We start from the raw sequence: 16,641 nt of genomic DNA, 5'->3' as shown, positions 1-16,641 counted from the left end.
ACACTATTAAATAAAAAATGAATGCCAATATACTCACAAAGAAGTAGCGAGCACATTATTATTATTATAATACAGGACAATTCACATCAAACCACTGGATGTGTGTTTAGTCTCTCAGTAATGCACTAGGCTGATGTGCCTCCTTCATTTGCTCGTTTTTGTTTCAGTATTGGTTTCCCCTAAACTAAAGAAGGCAGCAAAGACAGGCATAGTGCATGCAGTGGAAGGTGTCAGAGATGGAGATGTCCAGTTGTTCCTACTTAGAAGATTGAAAAGAGCTGCACTCTGATCTTCATTTGGACTGAATTGTCTTGATGGCCTTTGTATCTGTAGAGCAGTCTTTTGTTCTGTTTGTTAGACAGGACTCAACTGGATCCAAAGATACAGAAATGCATATTATATACACATGAAGCCTTACCTTTGCTAAAACGGAACAGGTTTACAAAAGAACTGTAGGCGGATTTGAAGGGTGGCTCATCTTGATCAGGAGTCAAAGGTTTAAAATGAGTAAGATGGGATGGACTACTTGGAGACCTAGGCAGCTCGCTGGCAGATTCCAGTGTAGGTGAAGACTTATCATCTGTGGCCATTTCATGAGACCTAAAATAAACAGAATATTCATCTGAACTTTATAATTTAGTGTTAAAAGGCATTTTGAGAAAACGATGGTGCCTATGTCTTACACTGGAAAAGACCAGCAGGGCTGAAACAGCTGCATGTAAGGTATATAAAAGAGTCCCTAAACCTCAGACTTTGTCTTTTATATAAAAGGGGCAAAATTACTGATTTTCATGACTAGCTTCTATCCTTAAAAAGGGAAACTAAAAAGGTTTGAGGTCAATATGTTTAGCAGTTAAGGAACATATACAGTATTATATCCGTTTTTACTATTGATATACTTTTTTTTTTTTTTTTGAAAAAGCAAAAAACAAAATTTAATACAGTGTACACCCACTTAAAAAAAAAATTAACAAAGCATCGTAAGATTCAAAAGAACACAACAGATGTTGATAGCCTTTAAGTTCACTCGCTCTCTGATTAAAACTCTGTAATGGAATGAACAAGGGAAAAGGGGGGGGGGGGAATTTTTGTTAATGTTCCATTTCATTCTGAATTAAATTAGCTTGAGCTACTGAGCTCTGCGAACAGCAGGCATTTAATCAAAGTAGGTAAGGAAAACCAATAATCAAGACTACTCAAAATGCATTCATTTTAGGTTTACTAGAAAGAAGAAAAAAAAAAAACTCGTTTTCCCAGCCGTGACTATAATAAAGAAAGAAAATATGCAAACCAATACACTCACCAGCCACTTTATAAGGTATACCTGTTCAATTGCTTGGTAACACAAATTGCTAATTAGCCAATCACATGGCAGGAACTCATTGCATTTGGACATGTAGATATGGACTACTCACTGAAGTTCAAACCGAGCATCAGAATGGAGAAGAAAGGAGATTTAAATGACTTTGAACATGGCATGGTTGTTGGTGCCAGATGGGCTGGTCTCAGTATTTCAAAAACTGCTGATCTACTGGGATTTTCACACACAACCATCACTAGGGTTTACAGAGAATAGTTTGAAAAATAGAAAATATCCAGTAAGCGGCAGTTGTGTGGACAAAAACCAACCGTTCAGGTTACCGGTAAAGGCATTTCTACAAACCTTCCAGGACGGCACACCTGAGAGATGAGAGGCTCCTCCCTACAGGAAACTCAACCAATTTATAGCTGTTATAAGTCCCCTCCCTTCCCCTTGCCCTCCAGTTTGTAATAAAGCAACTACCGAAACTAGTCTTTAAGGGGAATAATTCTACACAGGCACTTACCAGTTACTAACTTGGGATTTTTTTTTTCTTCCCCCTCAATAGAGCAGGAATAAGGCTTGCCATCCTGGAAGGTTCATAGGAATGCCGTTATCAGTAATTCTAATGGTTGATTTTCTCCTATCACCTTCCAGGATGGCACACCTGAGAGGATAATCAAGTAACAGCAGGCCTACCTTAGGGTGGGACCACAGCCTATAGCACCTTTTACCCAAAGACTAATTCTTGCTGCGACAGCACTTCAATCCAGTAATGTTTCAAGAAGTTGTCTTGACTTGACCAACTGGCTGCACTTTAAATGTGTTCCCAGGAGACCCCTGCTTTTTTCACCCAGGATGTGGCCATAGCCATGGTTGAACGAGCCCTTACCTTAGCTAGTGCAGGTAACCCTGAACTCTCATAAGCTAAGGCAATAGTTTGTCTGATCCACCTGGAGACCAAAGTTTTTGAGGCTCGAAGTCCCTTCCTTGGTCCAGCATAGGAATTTAGATGGTCGGACCTCCAAAAATCTTTGGCCCTATGCAGATAAGTGAGGAGACACCTCAGCATCAAGACAGTGGAATTTCTCTTCTTTTCCGTTCCTGGGTTTATCCTGTGTTCTATTAGATAAGGAAGCTACCTTGGGCAGGTACATCGCATCTGGCCTATGGGTGACCCTATATGGCAAGATGAACAAAAAGGGTTCTTTGACTGACAAATTTTGTAGGTCTCCAACTCTTCCAGCCATGGTGATAGCCAACAAAAAAAGATTAAATGGCAAACCATAAGGGAACCTCTTATATTGGTTGAAAAGGGTGCTTTGATAAGGCTTTTGCCTCTTTTGTGGCTGGGGTAATTCTTTCCCTGGCCACCAAAGACAGTTTAAAAGGTTCTCTATCTAATCTAGTGTCAAGAAAAACTGAAAGTGCAATTTGTACTTGAAGGGTGCTAACTGCCACCCCTCTCTCAACATTATCCAGAAGAAATTGCAGGATTATAGGAACAGAGGTAGAGGATACCGGTTTCCATTTGCACCAAGAACAAAAGACTTAATACTTTTGAGTAAATTTTCCTGGTTACAGGCTTTCGGATTAGGAGGAGGGCGTCTATAACTGTCCAAACAACCCTTACTCTTTAGGATCTGGTGCTCACTAGCCAGGCCAGAAGGAACAAGCCAGCAGGTTAGTTTAGCCCTCTCCAGCCTACCTATACCTGCCTCACAGGGGTACCACCCGACCCTCCCCGATCTTCTGGTCACAAAAACAACAAATGTTCCGCTGTAAGGAGAAAAAAAAAAACAATCAATCAATACTGGAGGGCAAGGGGAAGGGAGGGGAATTATAAAAACTGTAAATTGATTGCGTTTCCTGTAGGGAGGAGCCTCTCCTCTCTCAGATGAGCCATCCTGAAAAATGATAGGAGAAAATGCCTTGTTTATGTCAGAGAAAAATGAGGAGTCTGGTTCAGCTGCAACATTAAGATGGTTGGGTCAGAATTTGGTGTAAACATGAAAGCATGGATCCATCCCGCCTTCTATCAATGGTTCAGGTGGATGGTGGTGTAATGGTGTGGGAGATATTTTCTTGGCACTAGCAAGGCGTAACTAAAAGTGGCTGGTGAGTGTATTTGCTCACTTTAAAAGGGTAAGTTTGCTTTTTAACAAATGCATTCTTTTGGCAGTGATCAGTATATTGCTGGTACCATACAGGTCTTTCTCTGACCCGTCACTGTATCTGCTTGCTCATACATCCCGCATGGCAAGCAGATACTTACTGACAGAAAGACTTGAACTACCACTGCACTCCACAGTGCCGTGCTAGTGCATTGACAACTGCAAGCCAACAGCAGCAAAGGCTGTCAGGACTTGTAATGTTCTCATTCACAGAACATGGAGACCCGCACGGCCAAGTTTTTTTTTTTAAATTGTGACAGTTAGTGAGGAGCAGAAGGTCCCCCGCTAGCTGTCACAATGGGGATCGGCGGGGCGTTCAGTGCTATAGTACATTTCAGAAATAAAGAACACAATGTCACAAGTAATTCACCAATTACTGTAACATATAGGTGCCAAAAATAATTACAGAATAAAATGTCTTCTACATTTCAAAATATATAAGCATAAAGGTTTTGAGTGGTTGGCTGTACACAACCTGTCAAATAATAAGACAGCATCAGCACATGCTGTCATCATCCTGTATACTTTTGACTCATTATACTGGAGAGATAAAACAGAAGATGCCTTATGCTACTTGACTGGGGATTATTCAGCCGCAGCTTGCAGTTTACAGTACGTTCCTACATTTTAGCACCAAGCAATATATTAGTGTACGACACCTGTAAATGTACTTTTTAAATGAGGGGATGACATTTCTACTAACAAAAATTAAAGCTGTACCCCAGACAAATACAGAAAGACATTTTTAAAGTGAAATTAAACTTATGGCCAAAAGAGGCAGACATTTTTATTACAAAATGCATACTGTGCATTTCTTTTCTATCACAGATGTTTCTACTGGTCAGCAATTTTCTTTACTAGTGTACAGTGAACCACTCATGAGTAGCTCAGTGTACAGTCTCGCCCTGATGGTGTGCTGGGTCAAACCAACTCCAGTGTGCATGCATAGGAGTCACGTCAACCTGGCTTAGCCAATCAAGATGACCAAAGACTCCTTAACAAAAACACACACACGATACAATGAAAGAGCTGGTGACAGAGGGGAACACAAACGCAGCACTGGATGGGGGTGGCATTGCAAGATGAGAGTGCCATAATGTGCATGGTGCACAAAGTTTACGGTTTATCAGTTTAAATCCCCTTGAAACCAGTTATGTATTAAATCATTACAGGTATTTTTTTTAAGCACTGCTGGTGTAAGCATCAGAATGTGTCTGGTTTGCAATCTTCTCACATAGATACACCAAGACTAAGAACATTGTAAGGATCTAACACTACAGTGGATATAAAAAGGTCTATACACCCCTGTTAAAATGTCAGGTTTCTGTTAAGTAAAAAAATTAGACAAATATAAATAATTTCAGAACTTTTTCCACCTTTAATGTAACGTATAAACAGTACAAAGCAGTTGAACAAACTGAAATCTTTTAGGTGGAGGGGAGTAAAAATAAAAAGCTAAAATAATATGGTTGATTAAGCGTGCACAACCTTAAACTAATACTTTGTTGAAGGACCTTTTGATTTTATTCCAGCACTCAGTCTTTTTGGGTATGAGTCTATGAGCATGGCACATCTTGACTTGGCAATATTTGCTGACTCCTTGCAAAAACACTCCAAATCTGTCAGATGGCGAGGGCATCTCCTGTGCATAGCCCTCTTCAGATCACCTCACAGATTTTCTATTGGATTCAGGTCTAGGCTCTGGCAGGGCCATTTCAAAACTTCTTCTGGTGAAGCCATTCCTTTGTTGATTTGGATGCATGCTTTGGGTCGTTGTCATGCTGACATATGAAGAATATGGGAGATTGTTGTCACATGTACCACACAGCCAAAACTTGCTAGATATTCTTGCAGCTCCTTTAATGTTGCTGTAGGACTCTTGGCAGCCTCCCAGACTAGTTTTCCTCTGGTCTTTTCCTAAATTTTGGAAGGACGTCCAATTCTTGGTAATGTCAGTGTTGCGCCATGTTTTCTCCACTTGATGACTGTCTTCACTATGTTCTAATGCCTTGGAAATGCTTTTGTACTTTTCTCCTGACTTACACCTTTTAATCATGAGATCCCTCTGATGCTTTGGAAGCTCTCTGCGGACCATGGCTATTGCTGTAGGATGCGACCAAGAAAATGTCAGGAAAGACCTACTAAAAAAACTGAACTTTATTTGGGGTTAATCAGAGGCACTTTAAATGACAGGTGTGTACTGATTCCAGTTTGTTTTTCAATTGAGTTGTACAGTTTAAAGGTCACATTAAAAAAGGTGGAAAAAGTTCTGAAATGATTTCTCGGTCTTATTTTTTTTACATCACAGAAACCTGCCATTTTAACAGGGGTGTGTTGACTTTATATATCCACTGTAAAAAGACAGCTCAAGGGGATGACCTGATCCTGTGCTACGGAATCTTCTTTTAGATTCCACAATTACAATTTTTGGATGGAGTTTAAATTTAATTTGAGCGCTCAGAAGTGTGGATGTAGGATTAATTTTCCCTAGTGCCTTGTGGTAATTCACACCTGTTAGTAGTCCTTAACCTCCCTGGCGGTATGATTATTTCACATTTTTGGTGCTGAAAGCGGTACCATTTTTTTGCATGGAAATATGTAGTTTTTTTATTGTAGGCCTGTAATTTAGGAATAACTTACTAAAATCTGTCCAAACAAGAGTCTAGTAAACATTCCGGATATGATAAAACTTGAAACACGAAATCATAAATTATAATTTAATAAATCATAAAAAATAATATAATACTACATTTATATCAATAATATAATCAAACCAAAAACACTGAAATTTGAAATATAGCGCCAAGTTCGCACATCACTGACCAAAGTCGCAGAATCATTTTCAGTGTCTGATGACGAATTTCCCCACGAATCATTATCACTCAATTCTGCAAGTGGTTCTGATTTACTATCGCTGTTCTCTAGCCGGTCTAAAAGCGATTTTGACATAAACGGACGCTTTTTGGACGCCATGAACTTTTATAAGTTTCCAGTCAGAAAGTTCAGTCAAAATGCAGGCAGGGACAGGACAAAGCAGTAGGGACAAAATGTATGTGAAATGCTTTGATACAGTAATGTAAAACATTACTATGTAATAATAGTTTTTAAAAAAGATGTCATTTTTTTAAATTTTCAAATTTGCTGACGGTTCCGGCACCTGTACGTCCCAGGGACCGGAACACGGAAGCCGGATGCCGGCCGAAAGAGATGGCCGGGGACTCTGCAAGGGACGCATCGCGGGAGCGAAGGACAAGGTAAGTGCTGCAAGGAATCCCTGTGCAATGCTGCATGGTAAGCCCGAGTGTAGCTCGGGGTTACCGCAACTTTACCTCGAAATACACTCGGGAATACTGTTAGGCAAATTAATGCACTGCTACACACATTAATGCCCAGTTTACATCTGAGCATAGAGTTTTTTTTTTATTTTTATTTTAACACATTTTGCAGCATTTATGCTACACATGACAAATGCCCCAAAAGATGCTCAAACAATTTGGAGCAGAGCTTTTTTCAGACCGTGTTTGCCACATGAGAAAGCATGCGGCAAAACTCACATCTGCTACCAGCACTTGGGGTGCCATTAACATAATACAGCAAAAGTGTGACGTTTGCAGTGCATTTCTTAGACACGCAGCAAAATGTGTGTTTTCCAGAAATGCCCAGGTGTGAATGCAGCCTAAGGCTTCAATCATATCAAGTGTACTGGGACTGCACCAGGAAGTCTTGCCCAGCACATTCCAGGGCAAGAAAAGGTATCCTAAGGTGTCAGTTCAAATCACTGCATGAAAAAAAAAAAAAAAGACACTTTTTAGCAGGGTTAGTTTAAAAAGAAATTGTATTACTGCACCTAAAATGTGCACATTTTATTATGCAATTTGTCTTTCAATACCGGGCACTTTTACTCCCTTCCTGCCCCGGCCAATTTTCAGCTTTCAGCACTAGCACACTTTGAATGACAATTACATGGTCATGTAATACTGTACCCAAATAAAAGTTTTACCATATCACACAAATAGATTTTTGGGTTAATTTCTTTGGTAAAATAATCCAAATCAGTGTAAATTATTTACTCTGTAGGAAAATTAGAGTCCAGAGACTATGGTATTAATGCACCTGAAAATTGATCAATCCTGATGTACTGAAGGCATTATTTCTTGAAGCTCAAAAATGCCAGAACAGTACAAGTACACCCCAAATGACCCCTTTTTGAAAGGTAGACAGTGAGGTATTTAGTAAGAGGCATGTCTGTCACCAGTGCAGTACAGTGTTATCATATAACAGGTGTGGCAGTGATCAGGGACACTGACTGGTGACAGTATGTTTTGCCTGATTTAATTTTTTTTTTTTTAAATATATACTGTGACCAGAACAATACAGCATTACCATAGTAACACTGCTACTCTGGGGAGGTAATCAGGATTAAAACAGAGATACTCACTGTTCTAAACGATCATCTTATTCTGACCTACTCATTTTGTAGTATTGCGATCAACTGATTGGCCACAACTAATCACTTGGTACAAATGGGATGTGATTGGCCCTGTCTGTACCATGTGATTGCTGTGATAAATCACAGAGATCAACACAATAGTACACAATGAATGAACGTCATCCATTGTGTACAATTGTCATGTGATTTGCTGTGATTGATCATAGCAAGACACATGGTACCGGCAGCAGTCTGGACACAAAGGGTGACGGATCATGCCGCAGTGCAGCCTGTGGGGCCCACGCGAGGCACATTCTGGGAGGAAGTCAGGTGACGTCTACCCAGATCTAGAGCAGTCCTGCCAGACTGTCATTTGACTATAGGCTAGGCGTGACCTGGTTAAAATGACACAAATTATGGTTCCTGTACAGAGCATTGCAAAGTTACTTACAACTGAAATAAAGTTAAAATTGGACACACAAAACATCAGCAGGAAAATAGCAGGAGAGAATGAGACTTAATTAGCCTCGACCAACAGCTGTAACCACCCGCACACAACACGGGACCCACGAGCAGGTGCCATTCACCTCCTGCACTAGAAATCACATCCACAAATGGGAAACACACTGTAGTGCAGTTCCTAGAGCAGGCTGCGATTTCTGGAAAGTTGTAGGGACCTTTTTCCTGTGTTGTGCAAGGCACTGCAGCCCATTCAAATTAATGTGCTGCCATGCCACAACCTGCAAAACCGCACTAGTGTGAACCGAGAATTAAGGCTGATTAGAGCAACTAAGGTTTAAAACAGGAACATTTTTTTTTTTTAAACTTGTCAGGTTACTTACTGACATCTACAGATCTAAGTTCATCCCTTTGATCTGCAGATGAACAGAATGATACAAATGTAACAATATGTAACTTTGCCTTTTTTGACAGCTTATTTTAGAGCTGCCAGCTTCTTTGAGCATACTGTATTGCCAGCTATGATTAATCACAGTCTACAATGACAGTTAATAAAAGCCATATTTCAGGTGTACGCCTTCCCATCTTGGATTATATTGTGTGTTGTAGATCAGCACCCCAGGCTACAGCACGGACCTTCAAACCCACCTTATGCCTGGCTTCAAAGGTGAAGAGCAGTTTTGGGACTGCTGGGCATCATTTGCCTTTATGGCAATAGCATAATCCCATTCTCAAATGTAAACTTTTACAGTAGAAGTAAGGTCTGGACTTTAAATATACTTAAAGGATTTTTTTGGGGGGTGAAACATTTAGTTTTGCTGTTTTAAGACAGTGAAATCCACTTGGAAAGAATAAGAACTAATAATAACAAAAGACAGGTAAAAAAAAGAAGAAGCTTGTTTTCTTATATTAGTGCAATGAAAAAAAAACGTTCCTATTGGTTTTGTTCCCTACTTCCCCCTTACTATCCTCATAGGTCCGTGCATACCTTTACTGCCTGCAACGTGAAGGGGGTTCCCACTTTTGGCAGTAGGGATCATCAGAACAACACCTCTGCAGTATATAATCTAATCAGATTAATAAAACAGAAAAACACTGAATCAATGAATGAAAATGCCATCTTAACTTACCTGTAAATTAAAAGCAATCTGGGTATATGCTAGAATATGGAGGAAAGTTTTTTTTGATTCAGGTTTTATCTTTGCAGCAGAATTATATCACAACACCAAGAAAATGTCAGTGTCCAGGTCTCCCAAGAACAACTTGTTTGGTCCCTTTTGTAAGAAGTCTGTGCTTTTTACAGAGAAAATATTAGAGGAAGTGCAGTCCCAGCTTTGAAGCATGTGACATTGATCAATCATACCAGACAAATCCCCACTTCATTCCTTCATAGAGTGTCAGCTGACAGTAAACTGGTCACTCCTACTACTGGTGTATGCTGGGCGCATAGAAATTCATGCAGCTGTAAATACACTTAACAAGACAACTCACACCTTTATGAGATGTGATTTAGCGCAACATAATACTTTCTAAAGAGACTGAACTGAGGACACCTGTATGAAAAGGACCTCGTCATCACAGTCGTTAAATGCGAAGAAAAAAAAAAAAAACCTGACGCACATGAATTCAGGTTACATCAATTTGCATATCTGTCTTCAGTTCATATCTGTTTTTATCTTATCTGTTGCATAAACCATTTTAAGGAAGAAAAAATTAAACAAACAAAAAAGGTTTCTTGGCTGCCAAAAAAAAAATAATAATAATAATCATAATGATGTAAACAGATGACATCCGCTTACATCTGTTCAGATCTGAGTGGAAAAACACACAGCCTTGTAACAAAAAAAAAAAAAAAAATTATAATAATAATATATGGATCTGAGCAGACAAGGATGTAGGTGGATGTAAACCAATGATCATCTGTTTAGATCAGCAAGCCCATAGGAATAAATTGCTGACCGTTTTTCATCTGAAAATGGACAGATAAAAAGACAGTGGGAGCGCCCCTGTGAAAATATTTCTCACAATCACCCTCTATGGCCCCATCAGCTAGCTATAATATTGACAATCAACTTGGAAAAACACTGCAGAGATCAGGCTGTGTAAGGTAACACACACACATTTATATTATGGCCATCTCTTAAAGCAGAACTGAAGTTCCGCTGTAATAAACAGAGAGCAGGCACATTTTTATTGCAGAAGAGACAGAAGAGTCATCTCACTTTCTTCTCCTGTGCTCAGGGGCAGACTGACCATTTGGAAACTCAGGCACTGCCCAAGGGCCAGGGGTCAGTAGGGGGCCCCATGAGATGCCCCTGGTACCTTTTCATAGGCTTTTTTGAGCTTGGGCAAGGACACAGGGGCCCCATGATCCCCTATTGCCCGGGGCCCCATGAGTTGTCAGTCCGCCCCTGCTTGTGCTGTAAACTGAGCTGTGAATGTACATATCCATTTACAGGACTGAGCTAGTCTGAGTGCTGGGATGACCAGCCCCTGCTCATGCTCAGGAGTGACATCATCCCCCATTGGCCAATGAAGAGGTCCGAAGACCAGCACTCAGAAAATGATGCTGCCACTGGCAGGGGACTATTGGACTGGTAAGTATTAACCCTTTAGTACCACTTTAAGTGGATTTTACCAAGGGCAGCCAAACAGCAGCCCCCTGCCTCCTCCTGCAGGACCTTTTTTTGCTTTTTTTTGTCTAAAAGCAATTTTGAATGTAAGTAACATGATAACACTGAGGTTGTGGTGCAGCTACACTGGCTTCAGGGCCAGTTCAGACTAGGAATCACATAGGAATGCACTGCACACATGAGGTTCGGTGCTGTACCATTTGAGCACAATTATTTTGACTGGGTGAAATTGCAATATTCCGCACTAACAGTTGAGCATACACACACAAAATAAATAAATAAAACACAACTGCAGTGTATTTTGGATGCGGTATGAGAAACCTGCACAGGTCATGGGTTACCCATTCATAATTCTGGTGGAAACATGGCCAGAATGGGCAAGTTTGTTAGGCAGTGCAGCTTTTCAACTTCACAAGCCATGTTAAACTTGCCACAACTCAAAGTATGTCAACTAAAGGCACCATGTGTGCAGCCCTCTCCAGCTGCATGTTAGGTGGGCAGTCAGGGGACAGTACAATTGTGGCTCAATCACTTGTTTTTACTGCACCCTAGCTACCAGTGAGGAGGCCTTACAGTATGCCATACTGCAGAGGAAGCCCACTCTATTTGCTGCCCCTCACCTCTTCTGTTCCCCCTCCCCTCTTCCTAGAAAGGCCTATAGTTTTTGATGCGCCCCTCCACCCCCCTTCCCAGAGGAGGCACACACACTTTTTGCTGTCCTCCTTCCCAAAGCAGGCCTGCACAATTTGCTGCCCCCCACTTCCCAGAGGTCAAACCCTTTGGTGCTCCCCTCCTCAGCTACCAAACATAATATTGCCAAAAGTATTGGGACACCCCTCCAAATCATTGGATTCAGGTGTTCCAATCACCTCCGTGGCCACAGGTGCAGGAATGCGGAAATCTTTTGAAAAAATACTTTAGTCCAGGGACTAAATTGGGGTCCCAATCTATTTGTCCCTCATGACAATCTACTTGTCCTGATAAAAAAAATAAATAAAGCAGATTTGAATATGGTTTTGGTTAAAATTTAAGACATTTCTTAAAACCAAAAAAGGGGATTTGGGGCGACTTAAAACGTTTAATATTTTTAACATTGTGCCGTTTATCTTCTCCTCCCCTCCCTGTCTAAAGCACAGCACCCTGGGACTAGCAGTGTAATGAGCACCAATTGGCTGCTCCTCAGGAAAGGGGAGTGTCAGGCTTATCCTTTATCCCTTTCGCTGCCAGAGCCGTTTTTGTGGGTTTTTTTGCACATGTTTAAAATATCATTTAAGGCTTGAAGATTACACAAAACTCTTAATGGATTATATATTTTCTGAAAGCAGAGACCCTAGAAAACAAAATAGTAGTAGTTCCAATTTTTTGTTACACTATATTATCATCACAGACCTTAGATTGTGTGCCCCTTGAGAGTTAGGGACTGATGTGAATGAATATATATATATATATATATATATATATTTATTATCTATCTATATATAATCTATCTAATCTATATCTATTATCTATATATCTATATATCTATATATATATATATATCCACACATACATACACACATTTCAGTAAAAAATACTCTTTGCATTTTAGGGCACAAAAGGCAATACATTATCCAATCTTTTTGTAAAATATAAAAGATGAGGTTGCATCGAGTAAATAGATATCCAACATGTCAAACCTTACATTTGCATGCGATCGTGAAACGGCAACAAACTTTAGTACTGCAACTCCCTCCTCACTGGCCTGCCTCGCCGCTGGCTATCCCCGCTTCAGTCGATCCTGAATACGGCTGCCAGACTCATTCACCTTTCCAACCGCTCTGTATCCGCCACCCCCCTCTGCCAATCCCTCCACTGGCTTCCGATTGCGCAACGGATCAAATTCAAAATCCTAACGCTGACGTACAAAGCTGTCCACCATACTGCCCCGAACTACATCACTGACCTAATATCCAAGTACCGCCCAGCACGCACACTCTGCTCCTCACAAGGCCTCCTTCTCTCTAGTTCCCTGGTCTCCTCCTCCCATGCCCGCCTCCAGGACTTCTCCAGGGTGTCACCCATCCTCTGGAACTCCCTGCCCCAACCCATCAGATTATCACCTACTCTCCTCTCCTTTAGGCGCACCCTGAAAACCCATCTCTTCAGGGAAGCCTACCTCACCCCCTGCTAACTTGCCGACCTCCTCCACTCTTTCTACCACTCCATCCCCCACAGCTATCTCCTCCTGTGCCACCATCCCCTCCCTCCTAGATTGTAAGCTCGAAAGAGCAGGGCCCTTGATCCCCTCATGTTTTGCATTGTATTGGTATTGTTCTGTCACATGTTCTGTCCCCCTTTGTAATGTACGGCGCTGAGCGAACTATTGGCGCTTTATAAATACTGTATAAGAATAATAATAATAGTACCCTATATTTCCTATAGGTGATGCTTTTAAAGCCTCTTATAGGTCATCAGTATAATGTTCTGGTGCTAGAATTATTGCTCTCATTCTGGAGTACACGACGATATGCAACATGTGTATCACAATCGTTGTTTTCATGTGTAGGCGCCCAAGCTCGTGCTTTTACATTTGTACGTGCGTACATATGTAGAGGGCCATGAAAAATTTGGGGGGGTTATAGGCTTGGGTGTAATTTACATTTTTAAATTTTTTTAATTTAAATGAGGACAAAAAGTCCCCTATGATGATTTTTTGGTGACAGGTTCTCAAACATCCAGGGTCTGAAAGACCCTGCATGTCTCCCCTGTGCTCCCCTGAATGTAATGCAGTGCACATTACATTTGCCAGAAATCTGTCAACGGATACCGGGCAGTGACGTCACATCACATCTGGGTCAGGACAAGAAGGGTAGGGGAGCGGATTTGTCCGCTCTCTTCTCTCCTCTATACTGGCATACTGCTGGCACAAACTGAACCAGTCCCGGGCCCTCAGATGGGCAAGTGGAACCCGGGACATATTCAGGCAGGGAGGTGGCGGCTGGCACTGTGGGCTGTGTGGAAGCAATGAGGCAGCAGTGCTGCCGCCCGAATGCTTCCACCCGACAGATAAGCCCTGCTGCTTGCCCTCAGCAGGGCTAAAGGCACAAAATAAATAAATAAATAAAACCACCTACCTGCCCAGAACTAAATGCCCCAGGCATCAGGCGATATTAATTGAACATCCCTAAGGTGTATGAAATCAATGAAGCATGCAGACCGTTCCTATAAACATTTGTGAAAGAATGGGTTGCCCTCAGGAGCTCAGTGAACTCAAGCGTCGTACCGTGATGGGTTGCCACCTGTGCAATAAGTCCATCCATGAAATTTCTTTGCTACTAAATATTCCACAGTCAACTGTTAGTGGTATTATAACAAAGTGGAAGCAACAGCAACTCAATCACGAAGTGGCAGACCACATAAAATGACAGAGCAGGGTCAGCGCATGCTGAAGCACACAGTGCGCAGAAGTCGCCAACTGTCTGCAGAGTCAATAGCTAAATACCTCCAAACTTCGTGTGGCCTTAAGATTAGCACAACAGTGCGTAGAGAGCTTCATGGAATGGGTTTCCATGGCCGAGCAGCTCCATCCAAGCCTTACATCAAGTGCAATGCACAGTGTCAGATGCAGTGGTGTAAAGCATGCCGCCACTGGACTCTAGACCAGTGGAGTGATGAATCACGCTTCCCTGTCTAGCAATCCAATTGACATGTCTGGGTTTGGCGGTTGCCAGGAGAACAGTACTTGCCTGACTGCATTGTGCCAAGTTTGGTGGAGGGGGATTATGGTGTGGGGATGTTTTTCAGGGGTTGGCCCCTTAGTTCCAGTAAAGGGAACTCTTAAGGTGTCAGTATACCAAGACATTTTGGACAATTTCATGCTCCCAACTTTGTGGGAACAGTTTAGGGATGGCTTCTTCCTGTTCCAACATGACTGCACACCAGTGCACAAAGCAAGGTCCATAAAGACAGGAGTTTGGGATGGAGGAACTTGCCTGGCCTGCACCTCAACCAGATAGAACACCTTTGGGATGAATTAGAGTGGAGACTGCTTGCCAGGCCTTCTCATCTGACAATGCCCGACCTCACAAATGCACTTCTGGAAGGATGGTCAAACATTCCCATAGACACTTGTAGACAGCCTTCCCAGAAGAGTTGAAGCTGTTCTAGCTGCAAAAGGTGCCCAAACTCAAATTTTGAACCCTACGGACTAAGACTGGGATGGCATTAAAGTTCATGTGTGTAAAGGCAGGTGTCCCAATACTTTTGGAGATGTCTCTCTCTCTCAAAAGGCATCTTCTATCTAAAACAAAATTATGATGCATTTTAGAAGATGAAGACACTGTATTACTCACCCTACCGCCGCTACAGCAGGCTCCAGTACTCTGGTGCTCCAGGCTATGAGAGGTCCCTGAGTGCCATCACATACAATGCAGGACTACAAACTCTGTATTGTATGCAGAGAAGGTATGCATGCAACTTTGGCCAGAGCATCTTAGAATTGAAGCTTTGCAGGACCAGCCACCCACCTGAAAGTCCCTCCTGCAGAGGGGAGTAATATGGTATTACTCCTTATTCCTCTAAACAAAAACAAGTATTTAACCCTTGCAGTTTGGGCTGCCCCTCACAAAGGCTGGCCTTTTCTTGTCCCAGAGTTGGATGGAAGTGGATTTCCAGTCAAATGATAACTAGGGCTAAATCATTTTGGGGGTCCTTTAAATTCCCCACAAGCTTAAAAATTGCAGCATGCTCTACAATTCAGAACAACAGTTCATGGCCAGAATGTCAGAATATCAGCTGTCATGATAACATACAATCCTAGAATTGCATTATTATAATACGGCAGGACTGTAACATCGTGTTTCACCACATGCTTTGGTGCAAAACCAGCGTCTAAACTTTCCAAAGTAACCACAAAATTACTTGATCCAAAAGAATAACAGATTAATATGCAATTCAGTATAAATAGCCATTAGGTGTACTAAAATATTACTACATTTAAATTTGCTGATTTTGAATTACAGAGCCCTTGACACAATCTTGAAGGAAAACTGTGTCAATAGGCTGGCATTTTGTTGAACAACTCTGCTGAAAATGGTAGTGGTCTGAAAATTGGGATTTCTAAAGGTTTTAGAACCTCTTGATTCCCTGACCTGGAACAATGCAAAGTAGTTTGACTTTACTTTTAGTATGCTTGTTTGTACACAGCATTTTAAGAACCTCATATACACTGTCGGGTTTGCACCAAACTACTGTTACTGTGGTCAACTATCTTTATTTCCTCAGGCCACAGACCAGAAGGACTGGTCTTCATCTATAGTGTATATTCAATGAAAAGTATGGCTCCAAGGTCCTCTATAGGCAGTAAAGCTTTTACCTGGAACACCTCCTAGGTTAAATTGCTTCAAATTCTGTTTGCAGATTTATGCATTTTAACACCAACTGCTGCAAAGTTACCATGGTGGCAGATGTGTGGGCTCGCTCCCAAGCCAGGCTGTGTGCATTCATATCTACAAACAGCGAAGCACGGCCCCACCTTGCCAAAGGCTCCCGCTGCTTACTTTGTGTCCTGTGAAAAGAGAAACAGTGCAGTGCTACTGCAGACGGGCACAGCACTGGATCAAGATAAAACTCAGGTAAGTACTATGGCGGGTGGTAGGGGCGCAAACA

At 41.7% G+C, this 16,641-nt stretch overlaps 1 protein-coding gene across 1 annotated transcript in view; it reads right to left on the bottom strand.

Annotated features, from left to right (window-relative positions):
• PIKFYVE (phosphoinositide kinase, FYVE-type zinc finger containing) overlaps positions 1-16,641 on the bottom strand; it is a 249,768-nt gene that overhangs the window by 225,035 nt on the left and 8,092 nt on the right. Inside the window, exon 2 of the mRNA XM_089671594.1 lies at positions 419-600. Within this exon, the coding sequence (XP_089527720.1) occupies positions 419-590 (172 nt within the window). The 5' untranslated portion in view covers positions 591-600. The remainder of the gene's footprint in view (positions 1-418; positions 601-16,641) is intronic.

The sequence above is a fragment of the Staurois parvus genome, unplaced genomic scaffold (genome assembly GCF_062004578.1).
Source record: "Staurois parvus isolate SC_StPar_1 unplaced genomic scaffold, SC_StPar_1.0 ptg000011l, whole genome shotgun sequence".
Taxonomy (NCBI): Eukaryota; Metazoa; Chordata; class Amphibia; order Anura; family Ranidae; genus Staurois; species Staurois parvus.
This window is presented reverse-complemented; position numbering and strand designations above follow the sequence as displayed.